The following is a 22243-nucleotide window of genomic DNA, read 5'->3' on the forward strand; positions in this document are numbered from 1 at the left end:
TAACAAGGTGGCAAGATTAAGCCATTTCAATTAATCTTATTTTATTAAATTATCTCAGTGTTTGTAGTTGCCAGAGAAGACATTTTTGAACCCATAAACTGACAAGGACACAGAAAGCTGGCCAGAAAGTGAAAAATCAAAGAATATTAATGAACAACTTTAGTTAATCCACTAATGAAGTATATTAATAAACTTAGACTAAAAAATGATAGAGATGATTTTTAATGTCTTTCATTATTTGAGCCTTCATTTTTAGCTGTTATGCATTTAAGATTTAAAAATTTCAAAAATATAAAATATATGTAAATAAACTTTTAACATTCACATATTGCTCATTGTAAGATCTCTGTGATCTGAAATCACATTATTATAACTCATTTCATGATCACTCAAACAAATGACTCTTGGAAGACAGCAGGAAATACAGATGAGAAAAGCAGGCAGAAGTCGGTGCATTTCTCTGCTAGCACAGGGCGTTCTAAAAGTACCTTCTATTTTATTACTTATTTGCCTACTGTAGACTGATACATAAAGAGAAGTATCTTCCTACTTTATGAAAGATAAATGTATGACTCCATGGATAAGCAAAACAGGTTATGGAGAAAACATGAAAAATGGGGAAATTGAGGCAAAATGAAGACTTTATGCCCAGGTAAACGTGGCAGCCACCACCCAGCTCTGGCCAATTGTAGCCTGGTGGAAATGTGAGCCTTGTCTTATCAGATCATTCTATGAGAGCAGCAGGAGATGTGGATTTTCATGCAAATTATTCCATTTATTAAACTTCATATCAATTTTTAGAAATAACTCCACTCTAAGGCCAAAAGCAACAGTTCTGCATAGTTAATAGGGACCCCCGTGCCATCTCTTAGATATTGCTGATTCCTTATTTTCTAATTTATATCAACAATTACAAAATGACAAGCTCACTTAATTACAGATATTTAAACATTGCATTCTGATATACTGTGTGTGTGTGTGTGTGTGTGTGTGTGTGTGTGTGTGTGTGTGTAAAGATAGAATGGGCTTGAATTTGTTCCAACTGGGCCACTCCTAACACCATATTTTTAAACATGGGTCCATTTATTTCACATTCTGAAGAAGATAAGCAGAATTTTGAAGTAAAATTCAGAGTTACCTGCCAGGACCCTGTTACCATCTTTTAGGAGACACAAACTAGCAAACTATCCAAGGTCATCCAAAGTCACACAGCTCTTGAGAAGTACTTTCTGGGAACAAACTGCAAAGGCACAGCTTGGTTTAACCCTCAAAGACATGCACATAGAAATAAACTTTAAAAAATTAACATGGTTGTTATTGCTCTAGTGGATTTGATCTCTAGTTCTGGAGACATTTCAACCGGACAGACAGCCTCTCGGCAAGGTGTCAAACAGGCCTTTTGCAAGGCCAAGTGCTCCCTCATGCCTGGTCATCCTCTGTTTTTTTTTTTTTTTTTTTTTTTTTTTTTTTTGTCTTTTTCATTTTTACCGGTACTGGGGATCGAACTCACGACCGCCTGCTTGCAAGGCAGGTGCTTATGTCGCTGAACTAAATCCCCAGCCCCCATCCTCTGTTGTAATAAACAGCAGAGCCGGTCTCACATTGTGGAGTGCATAGCTTACAGAACTAGAGAGTCAATAATAAATAACAATATAAATTTATTTCATTAAAATTACAATACACAGAAAGGTACAGGATGACAGATATGCTACTAAGACGTGGTACTGAGGTCCCTAACCTTTGTTTTGAGGACAAAGAAGAAGACTTTATTCCAGAAGTGATGTTTGAGTTGTGTTCCAAAGGAGGAAAGGCGAGAAGAGAAAAGAGGAAACTGTGAAAATGTCAGGCTTCCCAGAGGCAGAAATGCTTTTTCATACAAGACAAAATGTGTAAATGTAGGGACCAACACAGAAGCCTGAGAAGAAACCACTCTATGCAGCCTCTGGGGGAAGAAGGTGGGAAGAAATGCTTCCTTTGTAGTGTTTTTTAAGAAAACAGTGACATTTTGCTTGTCTTAAAAATAAAAGGAAATACAGCTGGGCCTAGTGGCACATGCCAAGTCCCAGCACTCCGGGAGGGCGAGGTGGGAGAATAGTAAATGTGAGCCCAGCCTGGGCAACACAGAAACAGTGATAGAGACACTGGCTCAAACTAAAAAGTGCTTAGTTCAGCGCAAAGGCTCTCAGTTCAACAGCCAGTAATGAAAAACAAAGAAACAAAAATAAATCGATGGCCTGTTCTCCCATTTGTCCTTGGGGTGAGACATAATTCTAATGCTGGAACATGAGTGGGAACCTCAAGTGCAACTGTTCCACTTAACTGGTTTTGGATAGCATCCATGCTGAGCAAAACCCATCAAATATCTGACTGCCCTTTCATCATAAATATATTACTAGCCTCTTTTCTTTTAATAATATTATTTTGCTCAGATGTGGAAATGTCCCCCCTTCTCTTTCTCTCTCTCTCTCTCCCTCTCTCTCTCTCTCTCTCCTTCTCTCTATATATATATCTGTTCCCCCATGCTTCTTGCCTATTGCAGACAATCCCATGCTCATCCCTCTTTTCATCTACATTCTTTCATGAATGTTGGGTTCTTCTGTAGAGCTTGATTTAAGTCCAAATGTGAAGCTGAGTTGGGCAGAACTTCCTTCAGCTGAGTTTTTTTCCATCCAAGTACCAACCAGCCCCGACCCTGCTTAGCTTCCAAGATCAGACAAGATCAGGCACATTCAGGGTTGTGTGGCTGTAGACTTCAGTTGAGTTTTCTGACTTCCTCCTTATCTTCTGACTCTGTGCCTCACGTTTACTGAACTTCCCAAGGGTCCGCTATGTTACTAATGTATGTCTAATGCACAGCGGCCACATCCCTACATGCCCAACACATTGTACTTCCCCGCCATGTACACACACCAGGGCTCACTGTCCTGTATCCCTGCTCAGCCATTTATTCCCTTTCATCTTCAAATCGTTGTGATAAACAGGCTTCCTAATTCCACAGCAAAATCCAGAGGCGGCAGCTAACAAGTATTTAGTAGACTTAAAGCATTAGATTCTGGTTCCCATGTGACTCCAACTAGCTACTCACAGCTGCGCTAAGACTGCAGTTTATTTCTACCATTTTCTCACCTGTGAGAGGCTAAGGACATACCCCAGTCTCCTCATTCTGGGGTCATAGCCAACTCCTCCTTTATTGCCCCTTTCTTATTCTCCTGGTCTTTGCTTAAACTTTTCTACCTCTCAAGGATTTTCCTAACCTCTCAGGCTAAGAGGATTCTAAATGATACAGTCCCAGAATGTCCTGCATTAGGGTTTTCAAAATCCCCTTTACTCTTGGGCATGCTACAGTGCCTTGTTCCCTCTCAGCCTGAAGTACACAGCTCACTCCAGGAGGATAGGGGCTGTGCTTGCTTCCTGCAGGACTGTCTCAGTAACTAGAGCACAGTTCGTGTGCAGTGAACACCAGCTGATGGATTAGCAGGTAAGGTAGGTGAAGATGCCTCGTATGCTAAGTTACCATTATAACCGTGGTTAATGATGTTATTACCATCAGACAAACAGCCATAGAGGCAGCTGTAGTCACTACCCATTAGCAGCATTGTCATCATCAAATATAGAACAGAAAGAAAATCACAAAATAATTTTTAATACTGTCAATATTCATGAACAATCTTTCCCTTTCCTTTGTCCATTCTTTTTTAAAAATTAAAAAAAATTTTATCGATACTGGGGATTGAACTCACAACCACGCACTTGCAAGACAGGTGCTTAGGCTGCTGAGCTAAATGCCCAGCCCCCTTTGTCCATTCTTCTAACTGTAAGAAACAACTAGTGAGCAATTAAATGAAAAAGCGACTTACAGAATGGGGGAAAATATTCACAATTTTATGTCTTAAAGGGTATAAGATCCAAAATATTAAAGAAACCCATACAACTGCAGTGCAAAAACAACCCCAATTGCATGGGAAATATTACAAAGAATCAAAAACTGGAAACTCATCTTATCAAAAAGCTTTTGCACAGCAAAAGAAACCACCAACAGAGTGAAAAAATAACCCACAGAGTGAGAAAAAACTTCAGTCAGTTATTCCTCAGACAAAGGACTTATATCTAGAACATATAAAGAACTGAAAAAAATCAGATGCCATAAATTTAAAGATGCAATTCAAAAATGGGCATCTGAGATGAATTCATACTTCTCAACAAATATCAAACAGCAAATAAATGCATTAAAAATGTTCAACATCACTGGTCATTTGAGAGATATAAATTAAAATAATGCCGAGATCCCATCTCACTCCATAAAAAGTGTGTATTATCAAGAAATTAATCAATAACAAATGCTGCAGGGAATTAATCAATAAATTAATCAATAAATTAATCAAGAAATTAATCAATAACAAATGCTGCAGGCTGTGGGGAAAAAAGGAGTCCTTCTCTACTGTTGGTAGGAAGGGAGACTGCTGCCACCACTGTGGAAATCAGTGTGGAGAACCAGAACTTAGTGTTCCATTCGATCTAGTCACTCCCCTTTTTGGTGTCTTCCCTCAAGAATTAAAAGCATCCTACCACAGCACATCCATGTTTTTAGCAGCACAGTTTTTAATAGCTAAAATCTTGGAAACAACCCAAATGGCCATGAATGAGAGAATGGATAAAGAAGATGATTTTTTTTATACAATGGAGTACTAATCAGCTTAAAGAAGGATAAACTTGAGACAATTTTAGGAAAATGGGTGAACCTGGAGACAATATCTTAAGTAAAATTAATCAGATACATGTGTAAATATTTCATTGTTTCTCTGGTGTGAGAGACTGAAAGCATTAATAAAAACCAAACTGTGTAATAGATATTGTGAAATAAGAAGAAATTTTTCAAAAGGGAACAGGAACTAGGGAGGGAGGAGAGGGAAAGGAAGGAAAGGAAAACAAGAAAATCAGGAAAAAAAATGGAAATAAAACTTTGTAAGGTGGGGAAGAGGGTTTGAGGGGAGGGGAAGGGAATGGGAGAAAATCAAGATATATCGTGCACAGGTACAGATTCCCTATGATGAATGTGATCATTGTGTATATGTAGATTGTTGTACCAATAAACTTAGTTTTTAAAAAAGAAGATAAAAGAATTGAAGGGGGAAAATGGAAATAGAGTTTCTATAGATTGGAAGTATTTCTGAGCCCAGAAAGCTCCAGGGTGGGGACTGGAGGCCCTGCCTTCTGATGGCCTGAGAGTCCCTCCAGGACACCTCCACGTCCTCAAACTTGCTGCAGGTCCCCCTGGCTAAGGACTCAGCACCATGACATCACATAGGTGAGGATCTCGTAAGTCGCAGGACAACATGTCTCCCCTGGTACTCAGTGCAATGCAGTACTGAGTGAAATGTGACCAGGCCTGCTTGGCTCCAAATAATTAGGCCTTTTAGGAGAGTCTGTTTGACAAGATTTAATATGAAAACAGCAGTCTTCATTAACTTGAGCCTGCAGAGTGTGCACTAACACTGGAAGCTCTGTACACACCTTGGACGAATCCCTAATGGACTGCTAAAGGGGTGCCAGGTCCCGGGAGCCGGAGGTGGAGTGAAATAGTACCCCGATGTCTGGGTTGTACGTCTGGGTGGATTCCCTTGTACAAAATGCAAATCAAAGACCTTTTAAGCTTTTAATATGTGGCTTACTGCACCTGGAGGCAGGCTGGGGCGCGTCCCTGGGGCTTGTTGACGTCCACGGCTACCAGCTGCCAACCGCCGGCCGCATCTTCATGAAACATCTTCAAGACAAAGAGGAAGATGAATCATTGGCATCTCACAGGGAACACTGAGAGCTCCAACTTAATGTCTCCAGCCCTCTTCATTTTTTATGTCGTTGTGAAGGATTTATATTTGGAACATGAGTCATTTCAATTATGTTCAGTTTAACATTGAAACTTGAGTGAACAGTAATAATACTAAGAATCAGGACTGCATTAATTAAGCACTTGTTATGTGTCAGGTATCACCTAGCACACGGCAAGCCTATCTTGTATATCTTCAGATCTTAATGCACAAATATTCTTCTCTTCTAAAGAAATAGTTAGTAAATATCCCCATTTTCCTGGTTGTCATTTCTTAGATTTGGGAGGAAAAAAAAAGAAGACTCTAAAGCATTGTATCCACTGTGTTCTTACTATAAGTGGTGGATTCCTTTCTTTATGAGGTACGAGTATAAAAACTACAGTGGATAATTAAAATTTTTAAAAGATACTACAATAAAAGATACATTGCCATTGATCTCCTGCAAAATATACCCTGAGGTTTGAACACATCTCTCCCATGGTTCTTGTCACTTTCTGAAGCAGTTCTGGAGTCCACCTTTGTGTCTTTAGTGGCTCTGTTATGTCAATCTTGATGTCCTGAATGGATTAAAGATGCTTACCTTTCAAGTCTTTTTGATTTGGGAAAAGGACCAGAAGTTACACAGTGACAGATCCAGTGAGTACAGTGGAAGTGGACATAACACTGGGTTTTTATCTGACTGAAGTTTCGGTAAATATTTTAAAAACATTCAGGGCTTCCAGGTAGCTACAAAAGGGGCCTCATGTAAGAAGATTTCCGAGCTACTGCAGAAACAGCAAGAAGGACGGGACAGGTGTGTTCCAGCCAAGGGGTAACCTGCCTGGAACTATTGGAAATCTAATAAATATTTATTTAAACACTCACGGTATTTTGCCATCACACGTGGTAGTTAGTGGGGATTTCTGACTGAACTAATCAAAGAATATTCTCAGGGCAAATAGCAAAGGTATAGTGTGCCCAAGGGAGAGAGATGAGGGTTATTTTCATGCGAAGAGGATGGCAGTTCATTGACAAGGCACAACTGTGCTTACCAGGTTACAACCAAACCAGCTCAGCAAGAATTTCATGTACATGCTTAGGAAGGAAACAATTAGCTTCTTTATACTTAGAGCATGCAAATGGTAAAAATCAACCTGAAATTCACTAACTTAAATGTTTGGGTGCATGTCCCACTACATCAAAAGTATTTACCTGTCAAAACTATCTCCAGCTGGAAGACATTTCCCATTTATAAGAATTTCCCCACTAGCACATTTTTTCCCCAGTTCCTTAGGGGCTTGAGGGTATATATGGAGGCAGGAAAGGATGAAATTAGTTTTTTTAAAAAATTTTCTAAGTGACGATCCTTACTACGAGAGCACACTGTTATATTCCTGTCCAAAGTCATTGTTTTGCATATGAAAACATTTCTATCAGTGTACTTATTTATGTCCTCCTGTTCATCTGACCCTGCAATGAAAAGGGTAATCATTGGCGGGCATCTAAGCTGACGTAAGGCCATTGCCTAGGATATACGAGCATAATTTCAAGTTCCTGACATAGAGATGTAGATCACTGGCAGAAAGTAAAATGAGTCCTCTACAGAAGAGGAGAGTCAAGTCCCCAAACTGAAACACCATATGTGTATTTTTTAGGTGACAAAATTAGGTGCACATTTTACAAAGATCTTTTGAACAAAGATGTCACTGCAAATTGTTGATCTCAGCTACCAGCTGGCTTGAGAATGCATGTTAAAAGCAAGCGGTGCCTGGAGGTAGAACCCAGCACATCATTCATGAAGAGGCTCGTTCTGGGAACACACGCAGGCTGGGAAAGCACACCTGTTAAAGTGCCTTTCACAGTCCCTGTCAGAATCCTGGAATTCTCCTTTTACAGGGAGAAGACAACCATCCCTGCCGCCTATCCTGTTTTATCATGGTACAAAGAATCCCTGGGTTCAGGATTAGCTTTGATCTATCACAGACTAATTTTCCCTGTTAAATTATATTTTCTAGCCGATCAAAATCACATGAATCAATTTAATTGCCAGTAAAAGAGCTCTCTGAAGGTGACTGCTTTGTGTAAAATAAAAGAAACGCAAACACGTTCAATTTCTCTTCCATCCCTGAGCTCTAAAACAACACCTAGTTTGGTCTAATGTAACAGGAGAACTTCAAGACAAAAGCTCAGCCGCTAACCTCCATCCTAAAGACTCAAATCCTGGGGGCAGAGTGGAGTTGTGGCTGGAGCTGATAGCTGTCTCTCTGTTTGCTCACTTTATCTTCCAAAGGCAGAGAACTTGGAAATTTTTAAGAGAGGCACGAAGCCTTCAAGAACAAACTTTAATTCTTAATCTTTGGGGAGCTCATCTTGACTATGTAACTCATGTAACTGCATCCTGCTGATGAGATATAGGCATAAATTCTCTTTCTCCTTATATTACTTCTTCCTACTCACTGGAATATAGATATGAGGGTTAGAGCTACAGCAGCCTCTTAGCCAAGAAGGTAACTTTAGGAATGGGAGTTGTAGAGCAAATATTTGGAAGGAATCTAGCTTAGTGGCCACACAGACCACCATGCCAACACCAAACGATCTTTTCCAACTTTGCATGGGAGAGAACAGAATTCTGTTTCCCCTCAGCTGTTTATTTTTAGCATTTGGTACCTTAAAGGGGACCTGATTTAATTAACAGAGGTACTGTAATTTTAGTTAGGATGCCCAATGATTTCATTTGTTTCCATGATGTAACTTTTCCCTTCTCATCACACAATCAAATGTGTTTATTGATACATACTGGAAAATGTGGACGAGCTGTACAAAATCTAGAACCTGGCCATGTATGCTGGCACACCTATCATCCCAGCATTCACGAGGCTGAGGCAGAAGGATCACTGGAAGCTGGAGGCTCGCCTGGGGTACAAAGTTCAAGGCTAGTCTGAATTGCATAGTGAGCCCTGTCTCAAACAAACAAACAAACAAACATAACAACAGCAACAGGAAAAAAATTGAACCCTTCCCAGAGACAACCACTGCTAACATTTTAGAATTAAATTTCTAGGTATTCATATACATATTTATCACATAACACATATACACACACACACTTGATATCTTTTTTTCCCTTATTTTAGGGGTATAATATGTTATCAGCAGATTTTTATGTCAATAAAGTTGAATCATTATTTAATTGTTTGCATTTATTCCAATTTCATAATTTGTCAACAATAGTTTAGTTGATAAAAATTTAAAATGTTTTCCTTTTTTGTGTCTTAAAAAGGTGTAAATACTCTCAGAGGTAAATAGTTCATTATTGTTCAAATTCTTTGTAGGATAAACTCCTAGAATGAAATCTCCTCCCAGCCAAATAATATCTGTGTATGTGTGTGATGCACACACACACACATACACACATGCACACACACAGGCTTTTGAGACATATTGCCAAACAGTTCTCTAAGAGATGGTCTAATTTATGCTCAGTAACAATACACAGGAATGTTCCTTTCTGCCAATGAAAGAAGTACTATCCTTTTGAGAAAAGCGAGTTAACCTGGGGCCAGAACACAGCCCACTTGTGCTGGGTAATCAAGAAGAGGTAGGAAGTAAGGGGGAGGAAACCCTGGGCTACTGCAGCCCAGCAGCTGCCGTGAAGTCCCAGGGCCACCACTTGCTCCTTACATAATGCTGGGTAAACTAAGTAACTTTCCAATTCTTGTCAGTTTTTATCTGCAAGTGGAGACCATAACGGTACCCATTTAGCTATATTATTGTGAAGATTAAATGAGACAGGTTGTAAAGTCATTACTCTGTGCTTAAAACCATCCTCAATCCATGTTAGTGACTGTAATAAGATATTATGAATTACCAACAGCAGCATGAATGGATTCCAGCACTCTCAGTACAATCATTTGGAAACCATGAAGATTTCAGCCTTGAGAATTGTCTTAGATTTGCCCATTTTCAACTATAAGAGCTTTTTAATGGGGTACTTGGTTTATAAAGTATAGAAGATACTTTGGGGATTATTTTTATAGGCAAAATATCATCATTATTATCAGGTTATGTGTTGGGAGGCAATGAGAGAATTTTGATATCAGAGGAGTCACTAGAAGCTGAAATAAAATTGCCTCCTACCCACACACAGAGAGTAATGCAGAGGAAATCTAAAACTTATTTTGAAATTCTTATGCTCTTTGAGTTTCTTCAGAATCTTTTTTAAGAACAGGTTAACAGTCATAACAAAATAATGAGGCAGACACATGGCTTGATTCCACTACTAAACAATACATTCAATAATTCAGCCTCACGAAATTTAATTCTCATTTATGGCTTCATGTGAGGAATGCATCGTTCCATTGCCATGGCTTCTTAGAGAAGAAGATCACTGTTGCACCATGCTACACAGCCCTGTCCAGAGCCTCTCTCATTGAACTGCTTTCTCTCCTGTTCCATGATGTACCTTCATGGGGAGTCCAATGGCTTGGAACACAGTAAACAAAATTTTTCTCAAGTACTGTTTTTGAGCATTAAGTTGTACATAGTATTTTGTGGAGGAAATATTCTTTACATGCTATGATGGTACATCCTTTCATCCATGCCTCTCTGCCTTGGCATTGAGCACTGCACTTCACACAAGGGTTGCTCTGAGTCTTGTTCTGAGAACACTGATGGAATCAGCAAGGAGAAAGAGCAGAAAAGCGTCCCTTTTTCCTGTAACAATTCTATCCCCAATCAATCTTATCTTTTAATTGGGGAATATTAATTCAGAAAAATAAGAGGGCTCAGTCAGATAATAATAGATACAGAAGTTATCACTCCCTTTCAATAAGCAAAGTATGTACCAAATCATCAATAGCACCCTGAGGGTACATGAACTATTTGTTTACAGAGATAGTAGGAACTGCCTACCTTGTGGGTCCTTTCACCGTACACAACAGGAAAGCATCCCTGAGTGGCCCTAACGCTGTATAGTTCTTTTAGTTCTACTCTGGGCAAAGTTGGCTAGGTTCGACCCTGTCAAGAGCCCATGCAGGTCGGAGGACTGCAAGACTGATATCAGGAACTGGAAGTGAAGTGCTTTAAGTAATGGGAGTACAGGTGTAGATCAAGGGTACCCTTTGTCTGGATTTCTACCAGCATATGTGCACATCCCAACACCCGGTGTCTGGACAACACTGTGAAGTGACCAGTGCTGCTGGACAGATGGGCTACTGTATTGCAGCAGTGTGAATCTCTTGCCTTTCAATGCAATCCATCATTGAGCTCATAGCAAGAGCTACCCTAAGACTGATGATGGTACAAAACATGTAAGCATCATTACAGCTCAGGCAGACTTATGATTATTAATCTGAAAATTTCTAGCCCACTTTCCTTTCATTACCCATGTACATACTGTATTACGGTCTCCAGAAGACCTTTGGCATTAATCTTTCTTTAATTTGTTTGTATGGTGTGACTCACAGGCATTTGGCAGTAGGCATTCAATTAGAAAAGGTTGCTTTGTTATTTTAAAGAAAAACTTCTCTTGAGGATTCCCTTTTGCCTCTAAATGGTACATATTAAGGAACTGCTTTAAAAATATCAAGGTCATTTTCTTTGTCTTGTTACTGTACATACACACACATACACACACACGGTTGTCATGAGAAGTCTACAGATGTACAGACATCAGGAACTCCAACACACCAGCACATCATTAGATCTTTGATAAGATCTTAACAACTTTTAAGATCTTTGGTAAGATCTTAAACAAATGAAAAATTCCCACCTACTAGAGAAAGTCTACATTGAACTCCATCTCTAAAAGCTCTGTGCTTTACAATTCAGTCAACACCTTTATTTTTTCTTATTTTTGTTATATCAGAATTAGAAACTTGCGATTCAGTATTTTAAGCCACTTAAGAAACCCCCAGTCACAGAGTGTAGTCAGGTTTTACAAAGGCAGCAGAGTCCAGGCAAATGCTGTCTCTCCCTTCCCAACACATAAAAGCATCTGGGGTCCCTGCAAGTGGCCATTAAGGTAGGTGGGGCCTGAGGTCCTGTTGCTAGGCTGCCTAAGTGGTGTTTCATCCAGAGGCTGCATGCTGGAGATCAGGTCGCCTAGCAACCAGGTCCTCAGCACAGCATTTTTCTTAATGAAGGGTTTTCACAGTTCTCTGTGTGATTACCTCTGCTGAACATCTAGACACATTTCCTCTGAATTACAGACTTAGGCCTCCTGATTAAGTGCATCTTTGCATCAAAATAATTTTACACAACTTTGTTAAAAGTCTCTTTACCTTTCACTTTCTATTACAACGGTTGTTTGATTGGGTGGTGCTTCCAGACTCTACTTTTCCAGCTGTGCTTTGAGGCATCAGAGCTCCCTAATAAATATGATGTTATTTTAAAGACATTTTAAGGCCACTGCTCAGGACCATGTGTGGGGCTGAGTTCTATGTTTCATTGAGGTCTCAATGTCTCTACCATGAGATGTCAGAATGGACTTGGAACTATATTTTTTTTCTGAAAGGCATGAGAGGAGAGATAAGAACTAGACTTAGCGGATCCCTTGAAGGCCTTCCCATAAGATATCTCTGATATAAATTAAATACTATTTATAAGAGTCTTACATAAATGTTTGAATAATTGTCAAAATTGAACAATATCAACATTACTATTTCACCTGTAATGAACAGGCAAAACAATTCAGACTTCTATAAAAATGTCTTACAGGATTGTAAGGTTTTTCCTAAATACTCATAAATTTAATAGCATCTGAATATGCAATTTTTAAAAGTTCAGTCTGAAGGCTCTCAAAATAAAATTGATGCTTTGATCCTTTCACAGATCCATTTGTCCCAACAGATTTGAGTATAGCTCTTACAAGCATATATTACTTTTAGAATTTAATATTAACATAGTATATATAAAGCATTATACTATATCATCTTTTTTAATTTTTGTATTCTCTTTTTCATAAGGATTCATGGTAGAAGATGCTGTTTATAAACATTCTTTTTTTTTTTTTTTTTTTTTTTGGTACTGGGGATTGAACTCATGACCTTGCACTTACCAGGGAAATGCTTAAGCCACTGAGCTAAATTTCTAGTGAAGATACTGTTTATAAATCCATCCTTCATTTTCTTAACCACCACAAAATCAAATAGAAAAAAAACAGAAGGAAAAACAAAGACATGGATCGAAATTACTGTTATATATAACTGCTCTTTCACTTTCTGAATACATAGTGATCCCTCAAAAAAACACAGGCATTGGGCATGAAGGGGTTTTCTCGATAGTTTATTGCACTGGTTTGTTGACTAGTTTGTTCTGAATGAGATAAATTTTCTATTTCAAAAATCCCAATACTAGGCATATGGGTCATTACTTGTGCTTGCAATACATGAATAAATACCCATAGAAATGGAAATTCTACAGTTGCTATATTTGATCCGCAAGCTCACAGATTTGTGATGTCAGAATGGAAACAAAGGTCCATAATAGATGTGATGGGCAGTCTTACCCACAGACTGGTAGCCCTCAGGCCACATTGAGCAAGTCTGATTTGGTTTTTCTGGGCTTGGATCCCTGCACCTGGGTTTTCAAACAGCTCCCTGACTGTGTGATACTGTAGAAGTTTACTGAAATGTTCTTGCACTAGTACAAATTACTGTACAATTATGGTGGTGGTCTAACGTGGCAGAAGGCCAAAGTGGGAATGCGTACTACTTTCTGTTTTTTCTTTAGCCCTAACTGCAATTCCCTTTCCTGTTTGTGTGCAAAGAGAATTCCAATCGGTTCCTCACATGTCATCAGTATCCACCCCATGTGCCACTTCTAATCAGAAGTCATATAACCTCTGTCTCTCTGTATCCAGTCAAAGGAGACAGCCCAACTGCCGTGCGTTGTGTGCTCCTGCTCCTTTCCACGTCCTCAATAAACCTGTTCTTTTGTTTGTTTGTTTTACTTTTCACTTTGTGCCAGATAACATTCATTATATCAAGGTTTCCTCAAGCTCCTCTGCCAGTGAGGCTGTATCTGACCCTGTCTGGCCAGTGGTGGCAACATATTGGGGATACTCTACCTGCGTGGTAGCTGTGGAAGTTGTGCTGCTTCTTGACCCCCACATCTGTTGGAACTGCACTCTGATTTCTGCAAATGTCTCAATGATGACAGCAATGAAGACATTCTGAAAGAAAATTAGAAACTGTCTTTACCAAGCACTGAGCATGAGGAAGCAGAGGGCATCCAAAAATATAAGATCTACAGAACTAGCAAAAAAGGTGGATTTGATTAGTGTGATTTTTGCCAGTACCTTCACAAGCCAGGCAAGGAAGAAAATGAGAGTGATGAAATAGAAGTAAGACCGCCAGCAAGGAAAGCTATCGATTGCTCTGTACATGAGGAAAACCCAGCCTTCCTGGGAGGAAGCCTCGTAGACGGTGAATATGCTGGTGCCTGTCAAGAGAGGGGAGGGCTGACTTTAGAAATAAGAAAACATCTTTTAGGGAAACAGCTGATATTTATCCATGCTCATTTCCTCAATGACAGACACCCTTCCAACAGGATTAAAATCACAATGACATCTTATTGTTCTTATTCTCGGGATTTTGATAAAATTGTTTCTGACTTCAAGTAAGGGTGATTAAAATATCTCCAGCAATAAAATAATTTTGTTGTATCTTTTGCTGTTAAATCCATCTAATAGTGTGGAAGAGGAAATGAACATTTAAACCAAATATAGGTACAATAAAAAAGAAAGCCTGTCATTTAAGCTTGCCACTTTGGTCTTAACACATTCAATATGTTGAAAAGAAACAACCAGTTTTAAACAAAATGAAATAAGTTCAAGGATGGATTGCACTTAAAATCATTTTCTCATGTGGATCCTGAAGTATCTCAGATTCTATCCATTCATATAATAGAGCCTGTCTTTGGATTCCACCACGCTGTACTGAACAGCAAAATGAAAGGTAATACAGAAACAGGCTTGAACCCTGGTAAAGAGAACATTAAATGCCACACAGAGAAGAGACATATTTTATCCACAGAACACTACTTATCATGAAACTAACGCATATAAAGATTAAAGTAATTTTGCAAGTATACATACTAGTAACCTAGGAGAGTACAATGAGCCCTGCCATTCTGGAACGAGGTCCAGTTGCCATTTTTCTGTGGTGACATCCAGCTTTCTGATTTCCTTTGTGTAACTGCACTACTAGTGCTGTGAGGTTTAAATGAATTAATCTTTGCCAAACCTTGCCAAATAGGCATTCTTAAGGTATTTCAGTTGCCATTATTGTTATTATAAAACTGGAAATTTTTGTTCCACAAAATTTCATGAGAAAACATATATGTAGAATACAGTGTTGACTTAAAAGCTGTTTGCAGAAAAAATGATATATTTTATGCACAGATTGATAAATATATGACCTCATTGAATTATAATGCCATAAATACGTTCCATTATACAAGATAAACCAATATCCATTCCTCCATGTTCTAAAAACATCCATTCCTGCATGTTCTTCTCATTCACAACTTGGATGTAAATAGGACCAAATTTCCCAAGCTAAGAAGGAGGATGCTCTAGTCAGGTGGACCTCAGTGTCACTGCAGTTTGGCATCAAGCAATTCCAATTACGCAGGACTACAGGAGAGGTGGCTCCAGGCAGTGACAAATAAAGAGATTGGAAAGAAAAGCTGAGAGAAAGGAAAGAAAACACTACTATTTAGCGAATATCATTTGTGTATTAATGTGTGCTAATTTATGCTACACATAATACAATTTCCTATAATACTGGCTTTATTTTTTGTCTTTAAAATACATTTTTATTTGTAATTGACACACAGTAATAGTACATACTTATGTGACATTTCAGTACCCTTGTTCAATGAATGATGAGCAGAGCAGAACACTGACATCTCTGCCACTTCAATCAGTTGTAATGCTTTGTTGTGAGCATTCAAAATCTTATTAGCTACTTTTAAATATAGCATGATTTGTTTCCAACCGCAGTTCTCCTAGTGAGCCACAGAACACTGAGTGCTTGCTCCTACCCAATCACACCCCTGTAAACTTACTGTCCACCTGCTACTTCCCTCGCCAGCATCCTCCCCTCCTGTTCTGTGCTCTACATCTATGATGTCAGCATTTTAGCTTATATGAATAAGTGACAGCTTGAGGTATGTGGTGCCTGCCCACTTAAAAATCCTAATTTGTACACTAGTAAGTTATGGTTATAATAACTGTTGTATTTATATTTTTAAATTTTTAAATTGTATTAGTACATGTTGCAGCATACAATTATTACATTTATTTTGGGGAACTGAGACATGTACATAATACATCTTAATTGTTTTTGTCCCTTGTCAATTGTTTTGATTTCTTTAAAAATTCTACTTGCCATGATCAGGTTCCTTTCTTTATGTTAGTTTGTATCAAGTTAATCACCATAAGCACAGATTCACAGACTACTGGGCCAAAAAAACCCCAGAAAACCAGTCCAAGGTTCTTTTACTGACTCAGCAGCTCAAGAATACTCTGGGACACTGGGTTTGGACATGGGTACAAGGGCATGTATCACCATGAAAATTTACAGAAAAATAAAATGCAGGTCATTGGTTGACGAAAGTGCCCAAACTGAGAAGTGACATAACTAGCAACTGACCCCATGCATCAGTTTGCACATTTTATTTTTTTCTTTGTTAATCAAGCTTTTCATATTATCATTAGCTTAGACCAAGACTTTAACAAAGCTAATTCTGTACTATGGAGGTGATGGTTAAGTTTACAGTATGTCAAGGAACTCATGCAAGAGGACATTAAATAAGGGTTCGGGAAAGAACAGCACATACAAACCATAAGAGGGCAACGGAAAACAGGTGACAGTTTCCATTAACGCTTCAGACACACTGAAAATGGACCACATTCTTGCTTTTGTGAACTGAATATGAAGGGCAATTTTAACATAAAACACATAATTTATGTCTCCTATTTTCTTCTAGTTATTGAATGAAAGCAGAAAAATGGCACAGAAATCCATTATGAATCACCATTAAAGTTTAATAGCTTTACCAATTTGAGCATTTTCAGGTAATGTATGGGACCATCAATGTAAGATTAAGCCTGAGGGAAACACTGAAAATTATTCTCCTTCCTCCTGCTCAAATTGGTACATCTATAGAGAAATTGTTATGTGGAATTAAGGGAAAAATAGCACATATAATATGTAATCTTGAAGCTTTTACTCTGTTTTTCCTAATTCAGCGAAAGGAAGCAGGGAAACAAGCATGAAACTGAAGTGCAGTTCAGAGATCTTGGTTTGCTACTAGCAAGAAATGAGAAAATTGTAACACCCTGAGCAGAAAAGACTGCAGGAAATGTTGACCATAGGAAAACGCTTCCTGTCCATGCAAACTGTACTAGGAAAAAAGGCTTTGAGGATGTTACTACCAGACACAAGGGCTAAAGCAACTGAATACTACAGTCACTTCCCATCATTTTTCTGCCACCAGATTCACAAAACACAGGAAAAGAAAACTATTTCTAAAAATATTTTCCCATGTTTAACGGTATTTACATAGGCAGAAGTTGAATGTATGATCCCCTCATTGTCTGTAGCCCATAACATCCCTGAGAAAGAAACCATCTGATTGGTGACGTGCATAGATTCTCTTCGGTGTCCAGCAGGACCAAGGTCTTTTGCCCTTGGGTCACAAAAGGTGACAGTCTCAGCCCTTCCAGACAATCTTACATTCCCTTGTACTGCATAACTCATCATACAGGGTTCTATCAGCTCATGAGTGTGAATAGTCCAGAGTTAAGATGTTGTCCTTCAGTTCTGCACTGGACTCTGAGAAACTCCAAGATCAATAAATCAAACAAGGACCAAACAGTCACGCAGTCTGAAGACAGGTAAAGGCATTGTCCAAATATTTGCTTTAAGACAACAAGCTTTTCTCCACCTTAATACTGCATGGATAATTTGGAAGCAAAAGGAACTAGTTTTTAGTTAATGACCTCTCTTGTACCAATTTTCCAAAATGACTTAAAATGCAAGCACACAGATGTATAAACAGTACAATTCCTGTACTGTTGTCCAAAGTGAGAAATGTCCAGAAAACCCCCTGAAACACAGAAATTTTTTCTACAGAATATAATTGGACAATGTTAATGAAATTTTTAATAGAATTCCTAATAGAAGTAGAGGACTTCTTTTAGGACCATAGATTTATTCTTTCTTTCAGTGTTAGGACTAAAATTTCTAGCTATAAAACCATATTCTGTTAAATAAGTAATAATTGTATGATCACATGTGGGGATATTATTCACTTGCTTACTAGAAAACAACAAGACCTGTTCCAAAAATACTCCAGTAGCTCCTGGAATAATTCCACTTTTCCCAGACCCCAAAGCCTCCTTTGCAAATTAAGAGCAAAAGCACAATAACGACACTCAACTGATCCAGTCTTCTAATTTCATTCATTCCTTTTTATCTCTTCCACTGGTAGTCTGAATTCATTACTTAAGAAGAATCACAATCTATATGTCAAAGATAATCTAATCTAATAATACTAATCTGGAAACTTGCTACAGACTGCCTAGTTGAAGACACAGTGGAGGACTTTTTTAATAGCTTAAATGAAATTATATTCCCATCTTTTTAAATGATCTATAGGATTACATTTACTGCTGTTCTATTTTATTCTGACCTTTCTCCCATTAAAAAAAAAAGAGAGAGAAACTGAGCCTTGGAAATAGTCCCACTTTCTTATTTTCATCATAGATTACATAACCACATCAAGTAACCCCATGCTCAAAAGACAGGGCCACAAAACTGTGGCGATAATTAATATAAATTAAAGATAGGATTTACCACTAAGCCTCTCTCAGAACAGGAAGTATCACTGTTCTATCAAATGATGACCACTAAAGTTCGAGGTGTGGTTCATCCTCCAGGTCAATGTGCTTGAGGCTGGACCCCAGTGAAGCCATGTTAAAGAAGTGATAGCACTTCTAAGAGGTAAGTCTTAGCACAAGGCAATTGGCGCCTTGGGTTCTAGGGAGCAGTTAGTGTAGATCTTGCGGGACCTCTCTTAGTTCTAAAGAGAGCAGATTGATATAAGTAATTCTGATTCCTGAACTGTTCTGGCTTCTCTCTTGCCATGCGATCTCTCATTCTCTGTGTGATGTTGTCTGCCATACTGTGATGTAGTGAAGGAAGGCTCCTTGCCAGTGACCAACAAGATGAATCCATCTAATTTTTGATTTTCAGCTTTCAAAACTGTGAGGTAAATACATATTTTTCTTTATAAGTACCCAGCATCAGGTATTATGTTATAAGAGCAGAAAATGTACAAACATAATGGTAAAACCTGAATTACAGTGAAGAAGTTTGAGAATGTGTCTACAGTTGGTGATATAGGCTTGGCATGGTTAACAAAATACACAAGGATTAGCTCTAAATAATCACCTTCATTTCCACATTCAGAATTCCTAAGAGAACAAGAGGCCCTCATTTCAGGACCCAACATTCCATTTTCTCTTCCAGTATTTGGAACCTCAGGCAATATTCTTGAGTTACTGTAATCCCTCCAATAATGTGCACCATACCACCTCCTGAGGTAGCTCTTCTCAGTAAAGCAAGTTTCTATTCCAGTGTGGCAGACCAGCCCTCAATTTTAGAATCTGCTCTCGGCTTCTGGAGACAGATAGCTATGAAAGTCTGAAGAATTAGTGCCCCCCTGGCACATTTAATCAAATCATTACTTCATTTTACCTGGGTCACTCAGCCTAGAGACTCATTTTCTTGTGTAGTTCCTCTAATACGATATTTCATGGACCTGACCTACTCATCTGGCTTCATTTCTCATCTGGGAACAGAATACTGTCTGGGAATGGGGACAGGTAATGGCAACACTCTCATTACTCCAGAGACTCGTTTCCTCCACAGTTTTCTAAGTTTTGACTTTGGTAGGAGGAACACTTGGAATGGATGGTGCTTGCTGTGTAGACCTCTCCTGTGGGTTTCAGGATGTGTGAGTCACAGCATCCCTGCCCTTTGCTCATTAGGTTCCAACAGCACCCCAAACTCAAGTATTTATATAACAATGGTTTCTACAACATACATTGGAAGAAAAAGCTTATTTTTAAAACATTTCTATAATTGAATAAGCATCCCAAGAGGAAGATATCTTCATATGCAGATTATTAAACTTTAGAAATACATTAATGAAGGGAATCGGAGGTATAGCTCCATGGGGAAACACTTGCTTAGTATATAGGTGGTCCTGAGTTTGATCCACATCACTGCACAAAACAATGAAGTATAATAATTAAATTAAATAATTAAATTTGTTATATATTTTAAATGAAATAAGTAGCTCGAAATTTTCCCCAATTATATTACTACTTTCAGAATGATTCCAAGGTAAATCACAAACAGAGGGTATTTTGCAATTATTCAGGTTTTGCTTCTGAACCAAAGTGAGAAATTCAGTGTACTCATGGATGAACACAGAAAGGAGTCTAATTCTTAATTGATGCTTTCAGAATCTCCTTTGTCTGAACCATAAACAGCTTGCCACACATATTGGTTCAGAGACAACAATAGAATCTAAGCAGCAACAAGTTGGTGCGGATCAAAGTGCTGATTCCTTTGTTCAGTTCCAGCTTAAAGCTGAGGCTGCATGTTGGAGACACAGTCTGCACTGAAACTTGGTTGTGTTTCAGTGACTCTCAGGTTCTGTTACTCTCTGCAGTTATATTACTTATACCGACCCTGGCCACGTAGTTAAAAACCATTTCAGCTAACGATCAGGAGTGAGAGCCACTTTCTCTCTTTTTCTCTCTCCAAACTGCCTTGCGCACCTCAACATTTATTTTATGTAAGTCATAAAATTTTCAAGTTGAATGTGTGATAATAGTAAATTTTATCCAAATATGGTTATTGTTAACTTGTTTGTCATGATATTTTTTTTTAAATGTGAGAGATTCTTAAGGCAGACATTTGGATTCAGCCTAATCAACGTTTGTCACCACAGCTGAATGTCTCCTCTTCTGTGAAATAAGAATGTCATTGACCAGCACTTGTAAGAACAGCCCATCCTTACTTTCAAAGTCATTGAACAACACACCAGCTAAATTTAAATAGCTTGAATGATGTCACCTTTCACATTATTCTAATGAATAGTTTATGCTAATGAATAAAACTTCATGAACAATGTTTTCTATCTCTTGAAATTACATTCTGAAATACATTTTAAAAATGATGAACTCATGTGTTTTCTGATGACTAGGCTTATGACAGACTGTGAGATATCCTTATAATTGCAATTATCTTTATCACAACTTGTCCACATGCACAACTAATGAGATACACACCCTCAGCTAGAAGCTAATGAAGTAAAAACAAGACAGAGTAAAACAAGACATCATTATTGCTTTTCAGGAACAAAGACAAATGGACTTATTTCCCTTTAAGCACTTGCAAATATATTTAAATCTTATGTTTCTGAGCTATGCTTTAGGTTAGATTTCTATTTGTTTTTCATAATTGAGTATTTTTTTGCACTGGCAAAATTATTAAATCTTAACCATTAAATATCATTGGCTACAGCACAAAATTTTGTGATAGATTGGTGATAGATCAGGTAGAGAAGATTTGCGATAGATTAGTGATAGATCAGGCAGGTATATATAGTTCCACCGGAAATGTAGGAGCTTTCTTTTTCACCATAGCCTCACCCACAGTTGGTATTGATTTCTTGATGATTGATATTCTTTCTGGAGTAAGATAAAATCTCAGTGTTGTTTTAATTTGCATTTCTCTGATAACTAGCAAAGCTGAAAATTTTTTCATGTATTTACTGGTCACTGAGATAGACTTTTTGTAATGAGAAGGGAGCATAAAAAGATTTAAGATGTGTCATATATGTGTGCCAATTACCTACAATGACTGCAAACATTATATGTCACAAACATGAACTAAAAATAAAAAGATGAAAATGCCAGGAGAGGTTCTAGAGACAGAGGAAGGAAGAGGAAAGGAGGAGCAAGAACACTAAAAAGAATCAAGCTGTGTTAAGTACATATCCTACACCATAATATTTACTAATAAAAACATTAAAAGGCTTATATGTATGCATGCTTACACGTATTTTCTAAGTTAATTTTTTATAAGTAAGAAACTTTTTTAGTTGACATGTACATATGAAAACTTAGAACATTTCTAATCTTCCCAGTTGTAAACTGAAAATGCTTCTAGAGAAGGAGAGGTGAAATTCATAATCACATCATTTAAAAATGCAAAGGAAGCACTGAGAAGGCTGGAGGCCGACCTTGGCAAGAAGCTGAGGGTTAAGGCAGGTCCACTCCAAGGACTCTGAGCCCACACGCCAAACAAAACACCTTGCCTTCGGTTGCTGAACAATTTCCAGGTTGACTAAGA

At 38.2% G+C, this 22243-nt stretch overlaps 1 protein-coding gene across 2 annotated transcripts in view; it reads right to left on the minus strand.

Moving 5' to 3' along the window:
- Positions 1-22243, minus strand: part of Nalcn (sodium leak channel, non-selective) — a 302929-nt gene that overhangs the window by 187417 nt on the left and 93269 nt on the right. For both annotated transcript variants that reach the window (XM_063246998.1, XM_003477592.5), the window contains exons 8-10: positions 14104-14246; positions 13873-13977; positions 5675-5761 (exon numbers count right to left, since the gene is read on the minus strand). In XM_063246998.1, the coding sequence (XP_063103068.1) occupies positions 5675-5761; positions 13873-13977; positions 14104-14246 (335 nt within the window). The remainder of the gene's footprint in view (positions 1-5674; positions 5762-13872; positions 13978-14103; positions 14247-22243) is intronic.

Source organism: Cavia porcellus, unplaced genomic scaffold (assembly GCF_034190915.1).
Source record: "Cavia porcellus strain 051 isolate PalLab524CR breed Dunkin Hartley unplaced genomic scaffold, mCavPor4.1 scaffold_4, whole genome shotgun sequence".
NCBI classification, from domain to species: domain Eukaryota; kingdom Metazoa; phylum Chordata; class Mammalia; order Rodentia; family Caviidae; genus Cavia; species Cavia porcellus.